This window comes from Elephas maximus, chromosome 4 (genome assembly GCF_024166365.1).
Source record: "Elephas maximus indicus isolate mEleMax1 chromosome 4, mEleMax1 primary haplotype, whole genome shotgun sequence".
Taxonomy (NCBI): domain Eukaryota; kingdom Metazoa; phylum Chordata; class Mammalia; order Proboscidea; family Elephantidae; genus Elephas; species Elephas maximus.
The window spans coordinates 162,150,906-162,170,350 of record NC_064822.1 but is presented as its reverse complement, the minus strand read 5'-3'; the positions used below and the strand labels follow the sequence as shown (position 1 = coordinate 162,170,350).

General features: G+C 36.6%; 1 protein-coding gene across 4 annotated transcripts in view; it reads right to left on the bottom strand.

Annotated features, from left to right (window-relative positions):
* The window catches only part of CFAP54 (cilia and flagella associated protein 54), a 499,063-nt gene that overhangs the window by 234,509 nt on the left and 245,109 nt on the right, over positions 1-19,445 (bottom strand). For all 4 annotated transcript variants that reach the window (XM_049884120.1, XM_049884121.1, XM_049884122.1 and 1 more), the window contains 5 exons: positions 11,592-11,679; positions 11,077-11,286; positions 8,544-8,610; positions 5,938-6,120; positions 2,913-2,999 (listed from right to left, as the gene is read on the bottom strand). In XM_049884120.1, coding sequence (XP_049740077.1) covers positions 2,913-2,999; positions 5,938-6,120; positions 8,544-8,610; positions 11,077-11,286; positions 11,592-11,679 — 635 coding nt within the window. The remainder of the gene's footprint in view (positions 1-2,912; positions 3,000-5,937; positions 6,121-8,543; positions 8,611-11,076; positions 11,287-11,591; positions 11,680-19,445) is intronic.

Here is a 19,445-nt window from a genome sequence, read left to right as displayed (position 1 = left end):
TAAGAGTAATAAATCTTTAAAGATATTGGTAGTTCTAAAGTGAACCCATACCAGCTGATCATAAAGACGTCTTCAAAATTTCCCTGAAAGACACTTGTGCACTATAGAAACTTAACAATGTGATCTTTTACTGTTCGATTTGTCAGAAAGCTTCATTGCTTGCTATTTCCTGACTATGACTTTCTCTCTTCTCACTCACTGACCCAGTTTACTTCATAAATGTCAGACAAACCCTACTCATACGGGCTGTAAACTTCTGTACAATCCATCACTTGCCCTTTTTCATTGATTCTGTCAAAACACTAGTCCAGTTTTTCAGTCTTACTATGCCTGTAAGATCCCACTTCTATATTACTCTGCTCCTAACACTGTTATCAGGTACATCTGACCACATCATTTTCCTGATCAAAATTCTATAATTAATGGATTAATGACCCCTCCCAACTCAAGGCTACAGACTAGAGTCCACAGTACTTCAGTGGCTTTTAAAGCTATTCTGGGATAAAAACAATTGCCAAGTTCTAACAATCCAATAAAAAAAAACAGTCATCTAGCAAAAGTTTGTTCCAGATAATATCTTTCATTGCCTTTCTGGATCGCCTCCTATTAGTGGTCATTGCAACAAAAGATACAAGGTGGCCAAGCATCTGGCCTCTTGGATGACAGACCAAGCTAAATCTGTAGACTAATTGTAATTTCACAGTCTCCTAATTTCTGTCACTGTCTAACGTCCACATTTTGTCTCTTGCAGTTTGGAATTTAAGGCCCTTTATATCCTATGCCCCTGGTATTCTCATGTTATCTTTTACAACTTGGCCACACCAACCTCCACTCCATACCATCCCATTGAACCATGCCTGCCCCCTAAACAAGTCAATACTTTCTTACCTCTTCATCTTTCACACTATTGTCTTTGTGAGAATTTTCTCTTCCTCCTCTGTTCTGCTCAGTTAATTTTACTCTTTTCAAGCTGAAATCTTACCTAGTTATTGAAAACTAAACACTCAAAGTTATTTCTCCCTCCTTAACTCCTGGAGACCTAGTGTTCATCACACTCGTTTGAAAATTATTAAGTGGCAGGTGCATAATTTGCTTTTATGTATGTACCTCGTCTCTCTTCCCACCTTTTTACTTCCTTATAAGCAAGGACCTGTATTACGTTTCTTTGTATTCCTAGCAACTAACACAATCTTTTTAAATAAAAGATACTCAATAAATATTATTTTAGAGTTAAATCAACAAATATTTATTACATATCTTCTAGGTGAGTTCCCGCTAAACACTAAAGAGAGCATGCAGAGAATGTACTTTTGATAAGTCTATAGATTTTCAATTAGGTTTAATAATTAATTGCTGAGCACCAAATTTATTAAGTTTTTAGTCTAGACTCTATAGGGAATTAAAAGATGAGTAAGATACAAGTCCTGCCTCCAGAAATTTTGCAGTCTTAGAGAGAGAGAGTGGCTAAAAAAAACAAAGAGAAAAGTTACATGCAATTAAAAACAAAAAGTGTTGACAGAATTCAAAAGCAAGAGAACTTTTAAGAACTCAGTAAACTAGAAAGGGTGATCCAGAAATATTCATGGCTGATAACAAATTATCTATTTACTCCAGAGTTAAAATATCTTAACAGTTAGTGCCAGAATTCCTACTAGGAAACTTAATGTCCTTATTTAGAAATATAAGGGTCTGGATGGGAAAAGCAGTTCAAAGGGAAATCTAATTTTCTCTAATAAGAAAATGGGAAGGATTTGGGGAAGGAGGGTGGAGGGTATTTCAAAAAAGGAGGAGAAGGGGTTAAGCCAGTTGTGTGCTAAAACACACTCACACTCAGTTGCAAGAGCCAGCCGTTTATATCTTGTGACAACTCTGCATTCAGTGACATCTAGTTGGTAGCTTGAGGTCAGCCATAGTAGGGATGTTTACACCACAGAAACTACAAATGCTACAAATTAGGGTGGTGGCAGTTGTTTTTGAGAGCCAGTTGTGAAACATTTACCAACACACAGCTGATTAAGCCATGGGATAAGAAGCAAAAGCTTGAGATAGGGGCCAAGGAACATTTTAAGCCCAGGGATGTCAAATATTCTGTTTTACATTATTTGTCCTGCTGCAACTTAAATCTCCCTGTCTTCCCAATTTTTAGTAAAGTCAACTATAGAAATAATGCCTTTGGTAAATATGTTGTGTGTAATTATGTGTGACGTATGAGTGTGTGTGTGTGAAACACAGGAGAGAGTTGAATGCCATATTAGAGTTGATGAAGTACAGAACAGGAAGCAAACTTGCTGAATGTTGAAATGATTCACGAACCAAACAAATTCACGAAATGTGGGAGCTTGCAATAATGGGTGACTAGGAAAGTGGGCAGAGAAAATGGGAGGTACTTGGGGTTCCCACACAACATAGGGTTCAAGCCAATTGTACATGAATCTTCAAGGCAGAGAACCTCAGCCAACTTCTGGGTTAAATAATTAGTTATTATTCTATGGCTGCTTGTCTTGTTAATTCAATTCCTCGGCAACGGAAAATACTTGTATACCATGATATATATAAAGATTCTTAGCAATAAATTCACAGAACCTTCAGAAAACTGACCCATTGGTCTTCACCAGGAAGTCAATCTCTTGAGAAGTGTTGATTTCCAGAATGACTGGTGTTGAGTGAGCCTCATCTCCAGGTATAAATATTCCTTACCTTACTGTGGTCCAAGCATAAAATTATTAAAACTTTGTACTAGCTCTTTCTCATATTTTATTATGATAATGGATTATTTTTATATAAATATATATTACCATGTTAGTATCAGGTTTTTGTGATAAGTATAGTTTACTATGTTAGAACCCAATTAATGCCTGACAATATTCTTACAAGTTTAAGAATATCAAATGTCTTAAAAGCTTGTGATATACCTTGAGGAGTCTTGCTTCTATGCTTCTGACTATGTCTTGGCAAATTCCAGAAACAAAGTATTGGTACAATGCAAGGAGAGGCAGAACCTACCAGGAAAAAATTCTTTGTTTTAAAACATGTTTTATCAAATTAATAACTTAATAATCAAATCTAGCCAAATATTAAATAACCCAACCCCACATCAAATATATATATGAACGTATTTGATATATATATGTTAGGGATTGATATTCCATGTTAAGAGAATACTGTTTGTTATAAGTGAAATGATCTGCCTGGCATATGCTTCATAGTTTTATCAGAATTTTAAGATGTTATCAGGGACGTACAGTTCTAAGAAGGTGCACTTGGTATCCAAGTCCCTAGGTTTCACATCTCTTTAAGCATGGAAAAGTAAAACCCAATTCATTACCTTCCTTGGGAAAAAAATAATTTGACGTGTATGTATGAATCACATAATGTAGCAAAACTATAGCAAATGAGCTATCAAATAAATGCAAAATTTAAAGCAAAGGAACTCATATCCATGTCCCCTGACTAGCTGCTATTTGTCTTTAGCTATTTGTCTTCAGTCAGGATTTCTCAATGACAGCCACCCACCCAAAGACACCTCAGAAAACAGGCCTGTCAATCTGCTTCCAAAAGGTCACAGGCATTGAAAACCCTATGGAACACAGTTCTATTCTAACACAGTCAGAATCGACTCAATGGCAACTAGAACAGAGTTAACCCCAAAGCTCAACTCTTCTTAAAGTCTCATGGGTATAGACGAGAATTTGTAGCTATCTGTATTTCAACTGGCCTAACCACTGTTCAGAAAGATGCTGAGTGAACTGTTTTACCAAAACATTTGCCCGTAGAAACTGATTTCAACTCAAACTTGAAGCTCATTTCCGGCAACTGTATCCTCTCCTACCAAATGGGAGATGAAGTAAGGAAGGACACTGGCATTCCCATTATTGAGCAAATATTTCCCATGATTCTATGACTCTGAGTCCCATAGCAAGTTTTACATGTGTCAGAAGTCTTCTTAGCACCTGGGCTTCTTCAGGAGAAGACTAATACAAAATGGAAGCTTTTTGTATCTTGCAAGTTCGGCTAGGGAATCTCTAATTGTCAGTCAACTGGCAGCTGTTAATATCTTTTCAGAAAGATTAGAACTGGTGTTATATGATTTCAAACATACTATTTTTTCTACACTTATATACTACAAAAATATTACAGTACCTTTTCTACAATTAAAGCAGTACAAAACAATAAGAGTTTGGTGATTACCTTCAAGATTTAGTTTTTCGCAGTGAGAAATAAAAACACTTTTTATTGCTGCCAATTGCTCAATTATTCAGAAAAACTTTCTCAATTTCTTAAGCTTTGGAAGAAAAAAACCTCTCACTTTCTTTCCAAATGCAGTAATATGTATTATATATGAATATGACTAGACAGCTAAAGTTTACCTAGGGGATAGAACTACTTTCTAAATACAGAAATGAATCCCCTTAACAATGACAGGAACATCATTTTATTATTTTTTCTTCTAATAAATAATTTTTTGCCAAATCAACTGTGTTAAAAGCATTTACCAATCTCTTTGACACATATTTTTATAATTTAACGACTCATATTAGGGGGCAGTAAATGTTTTCAATATAGGGTTTAAAGTCAGAGGAACAAATATACTAGAAGAACAGGAAAAAATGTGAAAAAAAAGTAGGAATAAAAATTATAAAGGGAAGAAAATCAGAGAAAAAAGGAATAGATATTAAGAGAGAAAAGTGTAGAATAAAGAGGTATTAAAAACAGAAGAAATAGCATAAAGGAGGAAAATAGGAGAAATAAGATAAGGAAAATATTAAATGACTCTCATGGACTGAACTGTGTACCCAAAAATATGTTTAGCAACTTGGCAAGACCATGATTCCCAGTATTGTGTGATTGTCGACCATTTTGTCATCTGATGTGATTTTCCTGTGTTGTAAATCCTACCTCTATGATGTTAATGAGATGGGATTAATGGCAGTTATGTTAATAAGGTGGGACTCAATCTACAAGATTGGACTGTGTTTTAAGCCAATCCTTTTGAGATATACAAAAGAGAAGTGAGCATAGAGACAGGGGGGACCTCATACTGCCAAGAAAGAAGCATGAGGAGCATAGTGAATCCTTTGGACCTGGGGTTCCTGCACTGAGAAGCTCCCTAACCAGGGGAAAATTGAAGACAAGGACCTTCCCCCAGGGCCTATAGAGAGAGAAAGGCTTCCCCAGAGGTGGTGGCCTGAATTCAGCCTTCTAGCTTACTAGACTGTGAAATAAATTTCTGTTTGTTAAAGCCATCCACTCATGGTATTTCTGTTATAGCAGCACTAGATAATTAAGACAATGACCAAGATTTTTAACACATACTAATTTATTTTTAAAATACAGCCTACTTCAAATTATGATATATACTGTGATTTCTTTTCCCCAAAAGGAAAGAAACTTGTATTGGAGGTTTTGGCTTTCCTAAGACATACCGAAATGTCTGTCTTTTATTTCACAGTTAGAATTTCTTGCTAATTTGGATGCACTCTCAACAGGGAAAAGACAAGAGACACAAAGATAAACTCATCTCAATAAAAAACAAACCAAAAAAAAGCACTCTCATGGTTTGATTATTTCTATGAACTAAATGACTTAATGCAGTGAGCTACATGTGCTCTAAATTCCTATGTTTAAGATCAGTAACACATTCTAATCAATTTCACCAAATACTTTCAGGAAAAAAAGCTAAAATAATAGAGTAAAAAAAAGAAAACAAAATCAAATAGACTTTTCTTACTCCAAAATGTAATGCAAACAATGATGTCAAAGCAAGAATATTGATTACTACATTTCTAACTAAGTACAGCAAAAAATCCTAACTATATAAGGTTTAAAAGTTATACAAGAACTGACCAAAATAATATTAGCAAAATTTGAAAAGTCTAAGGTAAATGGGGCAAAAATATCACAATGAATTAAGATTAGATGATTTTACAAATTACTTACTATTAGATTTTGCTTAGCAAAGTGCAGTTCCCGTATAATATAATAAAGACTTGCAACTACAGAGCAAATGTCAGCCCTGTACCTATCTGAGAAGAGCTCAATGCCTGGAAGAAGTTGAATAATTTCATACTGAGCATAACATCGCTCAGCTTTGGGATGTGGAAGGGTTGTTCTCAGCAAGCCCTGAAAATGAAAAAAAAGGTAAAGTAAAGAGCTACCAAATTGCATTTGCATGAATAAACCAAAATAAGAAGTACACAGATTACTTCCTAAAGTACATAGCATACCTCTGAGTGGCACAAATATTTAACACGCTTAGTTGCTAATCAAAAGGTTGGAGGTTCAAGTCCACCCAGAAGCATGTTGAAAGAAAGGCCTAGTGATTTACTTCTGAAAAATTAGCTGTTGAAAACCCTAAGGTGCACAGTTCTACTCTGACACACATGAGGTCACCAGGAGTTAAAATCAACTTGATTGCAACTTTTAATATTGTCATCATTACAGGTTTCAAATGCTTTCATCATTTAAGGTGGGTCTTTTGAATTTCATGGTAGTTGGGTACATACTGTTTTCACAAAAAAAGTATTTTTCTATTATATTGTCACAATTTTCAGAAGAAATTATTATTATGTCATTACTTGCTGAGAGTTAATTTTGTGTTGGGCACAGTTAGTAGGTTCCTCATAAACATTATCTCATTTAATTGTCCTTTAACCCACTCCCAGAATGTAAGAATTATTATCTCACAAATGCTATATCTGAGGCTTCTAATATTAAATTTTGCAATGTCACACAGCTAATGATGGAAGAAAGAAGGTTTAAAGTCATATCTACTTAACTCAAAAATCTATGCTTTTTCCACTATAACCAAAAAAATCAAATCCGTTGCTGTCAAGTCGATTCCCATTCAGAGCCACCCTATAGGACAGAGGAGAACTACTCCATAGGGTTTCCAAGGCTATAAATCTTTAGGGAAGCAGACTGCCACATCTTTCTCCTGCGAAGCGGCTGGTGGGTTCGAACTGCCAATCTTTTGGTTAGCAGTCTAGCACTTAACCAGTGCACCACCAGGGCTTCTTTTTTTCTACCATACCAAGTTATAAATAGAAAGGACGACAACTTATTTCAGAAGAAGTCTAAAGATTTGACAGAGGTAATGCCGAACTTTTAACTGTATTATGTGAAAAAAAAGATCTGTTTAATTCGACCAATATTCTTGGATACTGTATATGTATATCTACTAGATGCTGGAGAAACAAGATGAATATACAAAATCCAATTTTATATTTGTTGTTGTTGTTAGGTGCCATCAAGTCTGTTCCAACTCATAGCAACCCTAATTACACACTGCCCAGTCCTGTGCCACCCTCACAATTGTTGCTATGCTTGAGCCCACTGTTGCAGCCACTGTGTCAGTTCATCTCATTGAGGGTCTGTCCTCTTTTTTGCTGATCCTCTAAACGTAAATTTTACATTTAGGAATGTTTTTTTAATACTATATTTAATATTTACTTCTTAATGACAAATGCATTATAAATTTAATGTATATATTGGAAAATAATTTCAGTAATTTATGAAAGTTATAATATATCCTATTTTAAAAATACTATGTAGTTGTTTAAATGTTTAATTTTACCAATTTGCTTTAAAATTATTTTCAAAAATTAATGGGTTTTTGAAATAAATTCCACTAGGTAATTTTTATTGTAGGTATAGTATTACTAAGGAATTATGTCCATATTACATACAGAGTATTTTTAAATCACCTATTTTCTAAAACATAAACAGAGTTACATTCAAGAATAAGGCGAATCAGAAAGTAAAGAGCGCAATATAAGGAATTGGAACCTGATTACCATTCCTTTTGCACCCTTGCCTCTTCTGCCTCTTCCTTTTGAAGCACAGGCAAGAGGTATACGGAACACAAGAAAATGGAAAGGTCTGGCCCCATATTCAGAGACGCTTTCCCCAAAGAACTTATCTCTCCAGATTTCATAAGCTAATCAGACTCTTCTGATACACAGAACAAGGGTGTCCATCCTTTAAAGTAAACCAAACCTTTAGTAGATTGCAAAAGCCCATGGCTACATCCCAGAATCTCAAAATGTCTTGTATTTTGGATTGAAGCCCCTTTCTTCTTCAGAAAAGTCAAACCAAAACCTAAGAACTACAAACGCTCTATTTCTGTAGTCTTCAACTTATTTCTTTTTCTTTTTTCTTCATACATGATACATTTCATATCATGCAACCAAGCAAAACTTTTTATTTGGAGATGAGGTAATGAGTCAACCTTTTGGAGTCATACAAACCCACTTCATTGCTCACTAGCAACGTGACCTTACTAGCAACAGGAGACTGGGTTTTCTTATCTGTAAAAATCCCTCTTTGGTAGTCTTAAGGAAAAACTGACTCTGCTGAATATAAAAGGTGAAGGTGTCATACCTGGTTCCACCAGCTAAAGAAAAATTGGCTTATGATATTTAATCAAGATTCATGCTATTTTCCTACCTGTGAGCTTTATGAATATTACAAACTACTGCACCTTTTTTGCTGGTTGAATGAATGGTCATGCTACTACAGAAAAGCATACATACTCAAAGACCTACCTGAAAGAGTAATGCAGACAAGATGCAACAGTTGATTCTCTTTTTAACGTTCAATGTCTTAATAAATCTAAATGAGTATAAGAAAAAGAAGTTAATTACTAGACAATTTTCCAAAAGTATTTTGATATACAACTATCCCCCACTTTTCGGAAGTTCACTTTACACCACTTTGCTTTTACGGAAGTCCTACATTAGTACCTGTTTTCGTTAACTGAAAAAAAAAACCAGAGGAGGATTTTCACTTTTAGGAAAAAAAACCAGAGGAGGAGTTTCACTTTTAGGAAAAGTTCCCCACTTTTCGGAAGTTCACTTTACACCACTTTGCTTTTACGAAAGTCCTACATTAGTACCTGTTTTCGTTAACTGAAAAAAAACCAGAGGAGGATTTTCACTTTTAGGAAAAAAGGTAAACAGTGGAAATAGCAGAAATTGTATTCAGTGTTTTGCAGTGAGCCTTTAAAGAGACAGTTCCCACCCTGAGCAGGGAGTGACAAGCTCCTCCCTCAGGAACTACAGTCAGCATTTCAGCATCAAGCTGCCATAGCTTTGAACTGTGTCTGACACTACACTGTACCGTACCTACACTATTTCTACTTTATATAGGCTGTGTGTTTACCACATCATTCCTGCTTTTACGTTAGTGTTATTTTTATGTTATGTTAGTGTTATTTTAGGTTTCATGTCTTACTTGGTATGATTTGGTAGGTGAGTTTTTGGGTCTGGGGGAACTTAAAAAATTTTCCCATATAAATTAATGATAATTCTTCTTCACTTTATGCCATTGAGGCTTACAATAGGTTTCATAGGAACACTCCACTTTCATATAGCAGGGGGAACCTTTAATATGCATCTCCAAAACTGACAGAGTTTTTCAAAGTTAAAATAGCTTTTATGATTCTAAAAGTGCTGCATATGCATGAAAGATGTAGACACAGAAAAATAGAAAAAAGAAAGTGAAAAATCACCTATAATCCTACCTTCTAAAGATATTATTGGTAATATTTTAGTCAATTCTCTTCTAGAATTTTTTTCTATTTGTAGTTTATTCACACACAAACACACGTACACACGCATACACACACATTAAGACTAGAATTATGCAACACACACTATTTTATAAACAGTTTTTTCCACTCATGGACATAATGAGTTATTATTTTGAAAAACTTTAATATTTTATCATATGGATATGCCACAATAATAAAAATTTAACTCCAGTTTTTTTTTTCCAATTCTGAGGTAAATATTGTTGTATCTATATTTTTGAACACTGGTGCAATTAGCTTCCTGGATAAGCCTCTTGTTGTTATTGTTAGGTGCTGTCGAATCAGTTCCGACTCATAGCAACCCTACGCACAACAGAACGAAACACTGCCCGGTCCTGTGCCATCCTTACCATCGTTGTTATGCTTGAGCTCATTGTTGCAGCCACTGTGTCAATAAACCTCTAGAAGTGGAATTTTTTGGTAAAAGGCAGTACACAGTTTTAAGGCTTTTCATCAGTACTATTAAATAACTCCCCAAAAGACTGAAACCATCTATCTTCTCACCAGCATTCTGGAGCATTTGACAACATGTCTCTCCACCAAAAATCAAGTAAATCTCCACTTACTAGTATCTTGAAACTCACATTTGTAACTATAACCCACATTACCTTCTCTATTACTTAGATAAAAGCAGTCACCTTCACTATATAAATAACAATGTCTTACTAAGTTCAGCTTCTCCGTGAAGATATTTGAGTGCGGTATTTCACCCTTCTGAGCAGTGGGGAGAAGAGTCTACAAGGACAGCTTAAAGTCTCTGTAGAATCTCAGATCCTGTGGAAGTCAGACTTCTAGCTAGGTAATCAGGAAGTAACCTTCCGTTGGTTATTAAAACTCACCAGGCAATAACTTCAGAGCTATTGCTGTTTTTTCCCAAGCTGTGTACCTACCTTAGCTTTTCTATTCTTTGCTGCCAAGTTCTGTTAGGTCATAAGCCCAAATTCACGGGTGTGTGTGTGTGTAAGGACGAGTTTCTTCCCAGGAATGCAAGAACTCAAACTTGACAGAGGTTTTAAAAATTGTTAATGTTTACTATTTTTTGAAGTATTCAAACATATTAATATTTTTAATATTAAAAAGCTATATAAAAGGCTAATATCAAGGTTCTTGAATTAGGCCCAAGTTAGCCTACCTTCATATTGTTATTCTAGTGTTCATTCATTCATTCATGGGTTCAACAAGTAGTTACTGAATGCCAACTTGTGCCAGGCACTTAGGATACATCAGTGAACAAAGTAAAGACCTACGCTCATGCGGCATTCACATTAGAGGAGGTAGAAGGTGTTACAGTAAGGGCAATAGCCATAAACAAAAAGCATAAAAAATAAATAAATGGTATATCCCTGTACTCATGTCTTTATTATAAAAACATAACTGCCCAAGTGCCCAATGTTGGTGAGGAACCTGGCACTCTGCATGGCACAGATGGGTACCCACAAAGAGATGATTTTATGTTTTTATGCATATTACTCCACTGGCACACTCACTGTGCTATCTTTGCTGATATGACTGCTCCTTGTAAACATCCCCAAATGCCAACTTTTGACAGAAATTCCTCACTGTAGTCTTTGAAACCTGAAGGTGAACAGTTGTCACTGGTATTAGTGAATGATGGGCCAAACTCCTTCCATGTATGTAGGGCATCTGATTTTCTGAATATGTCATCAAGAGCCTGACACCAACACTTAAAAGCAGCCCTGTAACAAAAGCAAAGCATCAAAGTGTATGTTTTATGACCATGTTGTTAAATCTACCTTCCAAAAGGGAAAACAAATACACTCAAGAAGCATTTTAATTAAAATATTAGAGAATAAATCAATACCATTCATTTCTCGTAAAATGATAGCTCCTCTCAGGTAGCATTTGATGACTAAAATGTAGCAAGGTAGTATTACTGGGTAATTAAAATTTATGAAAGACAACATTTCCTCACGATAATTAAACTTTTTTTTTCAAACAATTAAAGTTTGCCCTTGTTCTATCAACTCCTAAAAAAAACTACCTTTTCTTTTCTGCAAAGATGAGAAGACTTCCAAGTTCATGCAGTGCCTGGACTTTCAGACTTCTTTGATTGCTGGCTTGGAGAACATCTGTATTTTTAATCAAGTGAAAGAACACATAAATGTCAGCTCCTGAAAAATATTTCCTTATATTTGCAAGAATATTTTAAACCGCATTTTTTTTTATTAACTTTTATTGAGCTTCAAGTGAACGTTTACAAATCAAGTCAGTCTGTCACATATAAGTTTACATACATCTTACTCTGTACTCCCACTTGCTCTCCCCCTAATGAGTCAGCCCTTCCAGTCTCTCCTTTCGTCACAATTTTGCCAGCTTCCCACTCTCTCTATCCTCCCGTCCCCCCTCCAGACATGAGATGCCAACACAATCTCAAGTGTCCACCTGATATAATTAGCTCACTCTTCATCAGCATCTCTCTCCCACCCACTGTCCAGTTCCTTTCATGTCTCATGAGTTGTCTTCGGGGATAGTTCCTGTCATGTGCCAACAGAAGGTCTGGGGACCATGGCCGCCGGGATTCCTCTAGTCTCAGTCAGACCATTAGGTATGGTCTTTTTATGAGAATTTGGGGTCTGCATCCCACTGATCTCCTGCTCCCTCAGGGGTTCTCTGCTATGCTCCCTGTCAGGGCAGTCATCAATTGTGGCCGGGCACCAACTAGTTCTTCTGGTCTCAGGATGATGTAGGTCTCTAGTTCATGTGGCCCTTTCTGTCTCTTGGGCTCTTAGTTGTCGTGTGACCTTGGTGTTTTTCATTCTCCTTTGCTCCAGGTGGGTTGAGACCAATTGATGCATCTTAGATGGCCGCTTATTAGCATTTAAGACCCCAGATGCCACATTTCAAAGTGGAATACAGAATGTTTTCATAATAGAATTATTTTGCCAATTGACTTAGAAGTCCCCTTAAACCATGGTCCCCAAACCCCTGCCCTTGCTCCACTGACCTTTGAAGCATTCAGTTTATCCCGGAAACTCTTTTGCTTTTGGTCCAGTCCAATTGAGCTGACCTTCCATGTATTGAGTGTTGTCTTTCCCTTCACCGAAAGCAGTTCTTATCTACTAATTAATCAATAAAAAACCCTCTCCCTCCCTCCCTCGTAACCACAAAAGTATGTGTTCATCTCAGTTTTTACTATTTCTCAACATCTTATAATAGTGGTCTTAAACAATATTTGTCCTTTTGCCTCTAATTTCGCTCAGCATAATGCCTTCCAGGTTCCTCCGTGTTATGAAATGTTTCACAGATTTGTCATTGTTCTTTATCGACGCGTAGTATTCCATTGTGTGAATATACCACAATTTATTTACCCATTCATCCGTTGATGGACACCTTGGTTGCTTCCAGCTTTTTGCTATTGTAAACAGAGCTGCAATAAACATGGGTGTGCATATATCTGTTTGTGTGAAGGCTCTTGTATCTCTAGGGTATATGCCAAGGAGTGGGATTTCTGGGTTGTATGGTAGTTCTATTTCTAACTGTTTAAGACAACGCCAGATAGATTTCCAAAGTGGTTGTACCATTTTACATTCCCACTAGCAGTGCATAAGAGTTCCAATCTCTCTGCAGCCTCTCCAACATTTATTGTTTTGTGTTTTTTGGATTAATGCCAGCCTTGTTGGAGTGAGATGGAATCTCATCTAGTTTTAATTTGCATTTCTCTAATGGCTAATGATCTAGAGCATTTTCTCATGTATCTGTTAGCTGCCTGAATATCTTCTTTAGTGAAGTGTGTGTTCACATCCTTTGCCCACTTCTTGACTGGGTTGTTTGTCTTTTTGTGGTTGAGTTTTGACAGAATCATGTAGATTTTAGAGATCAGGCGCTGGTCGGAGATGTCATAGCTGAAAATTCTTTCCCAGTCTGTAGGTGGTCTTTTTACTCCTTTGGTGAAGTCTTTAGATGAGCATAGGTGTTTGATTTTTAGGAGCTCCCAGTTATCGGGTTTCTCTTCATCATTTTTGGTAATGTTTTGTATTCTGTTTATACCTTGTATTAGGGCTCCTAGGGTTGTCCCTATTTTTTCTTCCATTATCTTTATCGTTTTAGTCTTTATGTTTAGGTCTTTGATCCACTTGGAGTTAGTTTTTGTGCATGGTGTGAGGTATGGGTCCTGTTTCATTTTTTTGCAAATGGATATCCAGTTATGCCAGCACCATTTGTTAAAAAGACTATCTTTTCCCCACTTAACTGACACTGGTCCTTTGTCAAATATCAGCTGCTCATACGTGCATGGATTTATATCTGGGTTCTCATTTCTGTTCCATTGGTCTATGTGTCTGTTGTTACCAGTACCAGGCTGTTTTGACTACTGTGGCTGTACAATAGGTTCTGAAATCAGGTAGAGTGAGGCCTCCCACTTTCTTCTTCTTTTTCAGTAATGCTTTGCTTATCCGAGGCTTCTTTCCCTTCCATATGAAGTTGGTGATTTGTTTCTCTATCACATTAAAAAATGACATGGAAATTTGGATCAGAAGTGCATTGTATGTATAGATGGCTTTTGGTAGAAGAGACATTTTTACTATGTTAAGTCTTCCTATCCATGAGCAAGGTATGTTTTTCCACTTAAGTAGGTCCTTTTTAGTTTCTTGTAGTAGTACTTTGTAGTTTTCTTTGTATAGGTCTTTTACATCTTTGGTAAGATTTATTCCTAAGTATTTTATCTTCTTGGGGGCTACTGTGAATGGTATTGATTTGGTTATTTCCTCTTCGATGTTCTTTTTGTTGATGTGGAGGAATCCAAGTGATTTTTGTATGTTTATCTTGTATCCCGATATTCTGCTGAACTCTTCTATTAGTAGTTTTCTGGAGGATTCCTTAGGGTTTTCTGTGTATAAGGTCATGTTATCTGCAAATAGAGATAATTTTACGTCCTCCTTGCCAATCCGGATGCCTTTTATTTCTTTGTCTAGCCTAATTGCCCTGACTAGGACTTCTAGCACGATGTTGAATAAGAGCGGTGATAAAGGGCATCCTTGTCTGGTTCCCGTTCTCAAGGGAAATGCTTTCAGGTTCTCTCCATTTAGAGTGATGTTGGCTGTTGGCTTTGCATAGATGCCCTTTATTATGTTGAGGAATTTTCCTTCAATTCCAATTTTGCTGAGAGTTTTTATCAAAAATTGGTGTTGGACTTTGTCAAATGCCTTTTCGGCATCAACTGATAAGATCGTGTGGTTTTTGTCTTTTGTTTTATTTATGTGGTGGATTACATTAATGGTTTTTCTGATATTAAACCAGCCTTGCATACCTGGTATAAATCCCACTTGATCGTGGTGAATTATTTTTTTGGTATGTTGTTGTATTCTATTGGCTAGAGTTTTGTTGAGGATTTTTGCATCAATGTTCATGAGGGATATAGGTCTGTAATTTTCTTTTTTTGTAATGTCTTTACCTGGTTTTGGTATCAGGGAGATGGTGGCTTCATAGAATGAGTTGGGTAGTATTCCGTCATCTTCTATGCTTTGAAATACCTTCAGTAGTAGTGGTGTTAACTCTTCTCTGAAAGTTTGGTAGAACTCTGCAGTGAAGCCGTCCAGGCCAGGGCTTTTTTTTGTTGGGAGTTTTTTGATTACCATTTCAACCTCTTTTTTGGTTATGGGTCTATTTAGTTGTTCTACTTCTGAATGTGTTAGTTTAGGTAGGTAGTGTTTTTCCAGGAATTCATCTATTTCTTCTAGGTTTGCAAATTTGTTAGAGTACAATTTTTCATAATAATCTGATATGATTCTTTTAATTTCGGTTGGTTCTGTTGTGATGTGGTCCTTCTCGTTTCTTATTCGGGTTATTTGTTTCCTTTCCTGTATTTCTTTAGTCAGTCTAGCCAATGGTTTATCAATTTTGTTTATTTTTTCAAAGAACCAGCTTTTGGCTTTGTTAATTCTTTCAATTGTTTTTCTGTTCTCTAATTCATTTAGTTCAGCTCTAATTTTTATTATTTGTTTTCTTCGGGTGCCTGATGGATTCTTTTGTTGCTCACTTTCTATTTGTTCAAGTTGTAGGGACAGTTCTCTGATTTTGGCTCTTTCTTCTTTTTGTATGTGTGCATTTATCGATATAAATTGGCCTCTGAGCACTGCTTTTGTTATGTCCCAGAGGTTTTGATAGGAAGTATTTTCATTCTCGTTGCATTCTATGAATGTCCTTATTCCCTCCTTGATGTCTTCTATAACCCAGTCTTTTTTCAGGAGGGTATTGTTCAGTTTCCAAGTATTTCATTTCTTTTCCCTAGTTTTTCTGTTATTAATTTCTAGTTTTTTTGCCTTGTAGTCTGAGAAGATGCTTTGTAATATTTCGAAGTTTTGGACTCTGCAAAGGTTTCATTTATGACCTCATATGTGGTCTATTCTAGAGAATGTTCCATGTGCGCTAGAAAAAAAAGTATACGTTGTAGCAGGTGGGTGGAGAGTTCTGTATAAGTCAATGAGGTCAAGTTGGTTGATTGTTGTAATTAGGTCTTCCGTGTCTCTATTGAGCTTCTTACTAGATGTCCTGTCCTTCTCCGAAAGTGGTGTGTTGAAGTCTCCTACTATAATTGTGGAGGTGTCTATCTCACTTTTCAGTTCTATTAAAATTTGATTTATGTATCTTGCAGCCCTGTTATTGGGTGCATAAATATTTAATATGGTTAAGTTTTCCTGATCAATTGTCCCTTTTATCATTATGTAGTGTCCTTCTTTATCCTTTGTGGTGGATTTAAGTCTAAAGTCTATTTTGTCAGAAATTAATATTGCTACTCCTCTTCTTTTTTGCTTATTGTTTGCTTGATATATTTTTTTCCATCCTTTCAGTTTTAGTTTGTTTGTGTCTCTAAGTCTAAGGTGTGTCTCTTGTAGGCAGCATATAGACGGATCATGCTTCTTTATCCAGTCCGAGACTCTCTGTCTCTTAATTGATGCATTTAGTCCATTTACATTCAGCGTAATTATAGATAAATAAGTGTTTAGTGTTGTCATTTTGATGCCTTTTTATATGTGTTGTTGACAATTTCATTTTTCCACATACTTTTTTGTGCTGAGATGTTTTTCTTAGTAAATTGGAGATCCTCATTTTCGTAGTGTTTGACTTTATGTTTGTTGAGTCGTTACGTTTTTCTTGGCTTTTATCTTGAGTTATGGAGTTGTTATCGCTCTTTGTGGTTACCTTATTATTTACTCCTATTTTTCTAAGTAAAAACCTAACTTGTATTGTTCTATATCGCCTTGTATCACTCTCCATCTGGCAGTTCAATGCCTCCTGTATTTAGTCCCTCTTTTTGATTATTGTGATTTTTTACATATTGACTTCCATGATTCCCTGTTATGAGTATTTTTTTTTTAATTAATCTTAATTTGTTTTTGTGATTTCCCTATTTGAGTTGATATCAGGATGTTCTGTTTTGTGACCTTGTGTTGTGCTGGTATCTGATATTATTGGTTTTCTGCCCAAACAATTTCCTTTAGTATTTCTTGTAGCTTTGGTTTGGTTTTTGCAAATTCTCTAAGCTTGTGTTTATCTGTAAGTATCTTAATTTCACCTTCATATTTCAGAGAGAGTTTTGCTGGATATATGATCCTTGGGTGGCAATTTTTCTCCTTCAGTGCTCTGTATATGTTGTCCCATTCCCTTCTTGCCTGCATGGTTTCTGCTGAGTAGTCTGAACTTATTCTTATTGATTCTCCCTTGAAGGAAACCTTTCTTTTCTCCCTGGCTGCTTTTAAAATTTTCTTTTTATCTTTGGTTTTGGTGAGTTTGATGATAATATGTCTTGGTGTTTTTCTTTTTGGATCAATCTTAAATGGGGTTCGATGAGCATCTTGGATAGATATCCTTTCGTCTTTCATGATGTCAGGGAAGTTTTCTGTAAGGAGTTCTTCAACTATTTTCTCTGTGTTTTCTGTCCTCCCTCCCTGTTCTGGGACTCCAATAACACGCAAGTTATCCTTCTTGATAGAGTCCCACATGATTCTTAGGGTTTCTTCATTTTTTTTTAATTCTTTTATCTGATTTTTTTTCAGCTATGTTGGTGTTAATTCCCTGGTCCTCCAGATGTCCCACTCTGCATTCTAATTGCTCGAGTCTGCTCCTCTGACTTCCTATTGCGTTGTCTAATTCTGTAATTTTATTGTTAATCTCTTGGATTTCTGAATGCTGTCTCTCTATGGATTCTTGCAACTTATTAATTTTTCCACTATGTTCTTGAATAATCTTTTTGAGTTCTTCAACAGTTTTATCGGTGTGTTCCTTGGCTTTTTCTGCAGTTTGCCTTATTTCATTTGTGATGTCTTGAAGCATTCTGTAAATTAGTTTTTTATACTCTGTATCTGATAATTCCAGGATTGTATCTTCATTTGGGAAAGATTTTGATTCTTTTGTTTGGGGGGTTGTAGAAGCTGTCATGGTCTGCTTCTTTACGTGGTTTGATGTGGACTGCTGTCTCCGAGCCATCACTGGGAAACTAGTTTTTCCAGAAAATCCGCTGACTGGGACGCTGGCTCCAGGCTCCGAAAACAATCGCTGCTTCCCTGTATTTATTCGTTTTCCGTCTCTAAATCTGTGTTTGTTGTTCAGGGTTCGTAGATTGTTACGTACTTGATCGATTCACTTGTTTTTCCGAGTCTTTGTTGCAAGAGGGGTCTGAGGTAGCGTCTCCCTAGTCTGCCATCTTGGCCCCGCCTCCAAACCGTATTATTCTTAAATGCAAACTGAAAGCTAATAGCAACCTTCAGTGTGGATTATACCTCAACATAAAGAAAATAAAATCCTTACAAGTAGATCAATAAGCAACATCATGATAAATGGAGAAAAGATTGAATTTGTCAAGGATTTCATTTTACTTGGATCCACAATCAACACCCATGGAAGCAGCAGTCAAGGGCCAAGTGACCCAATGCATCGGCAAATCTGCTGCAAAAGACCTCTTGAAAGTGTTGAAAAGCGAAGATGTCACTTTGAGGACTAAGGTGCACCTGACCCAGGCCATAGTATTTTCAATTACCTCACATTCATGTTAAAGCTGGACAATGAATAAGGAAGACTGAAGAAGAACTAATGCCTTTGAATTATGGTGTTGGCAAAGAATACTGAATATACCATGGACTGCCAAAAGAGGAAACAAATCTGTCCTGGAAAAAGTACACCCAGAAGCGGCCATCTAAGATACATCAATTGGTCTCAACCCACCTGGAGCAAAGGAAAATGAAGAACATCAAGGTCACACAACAACTAAGAACCCAAGAGACAGAAAGGGCCACATGAACCAGAGACCTACATCATCCTGAGACCAGAAGAACTAGTTGGTGCCCGGCCACAATCGATGACTGCCCTGTCAGGGAGCACAACAGAGAACTCCTGAGGGAGCAGGAGATCAGTGGGATACAGACCCCAAATTCTCATAAAAAGACCATACCTAATGGTCTGACTGCGACTAGAGGAATCCCGGTGGCAATGCTCCCCAGACCTTCTGTTGGCACAGGACAGGAACCATCACTGAAGACAACTCATCAGACATGAAAGGGACTGGTCAGTGTGGGGGAGAGAGATGCTGATGAAGAGAGAGCTAATTAAATCAGGTGGACACTGGAGAGTGTGTTGGCAACTCTTGACTGGAGGGGGGATGGGAAGATAGAGAGAGAGGGAAGACGGCAAAATTGGCACGAAAGGAGGGACTGAAAGGGCTGACTCAATAGGGGGAGAGCAATTGGGAGAAGGGAGTAAGATACATGTAAACTTACATGTGACAAACTGATTGGAATTGTAAATGTTCACTTGAAGCTTAATAAAAGTTAATTAAAAAAAAAAAAAGAATTCTTCCCCTAGAGTATAGCCCCCGGACACCTTTCAGGTCAGTAATGAAGTCATT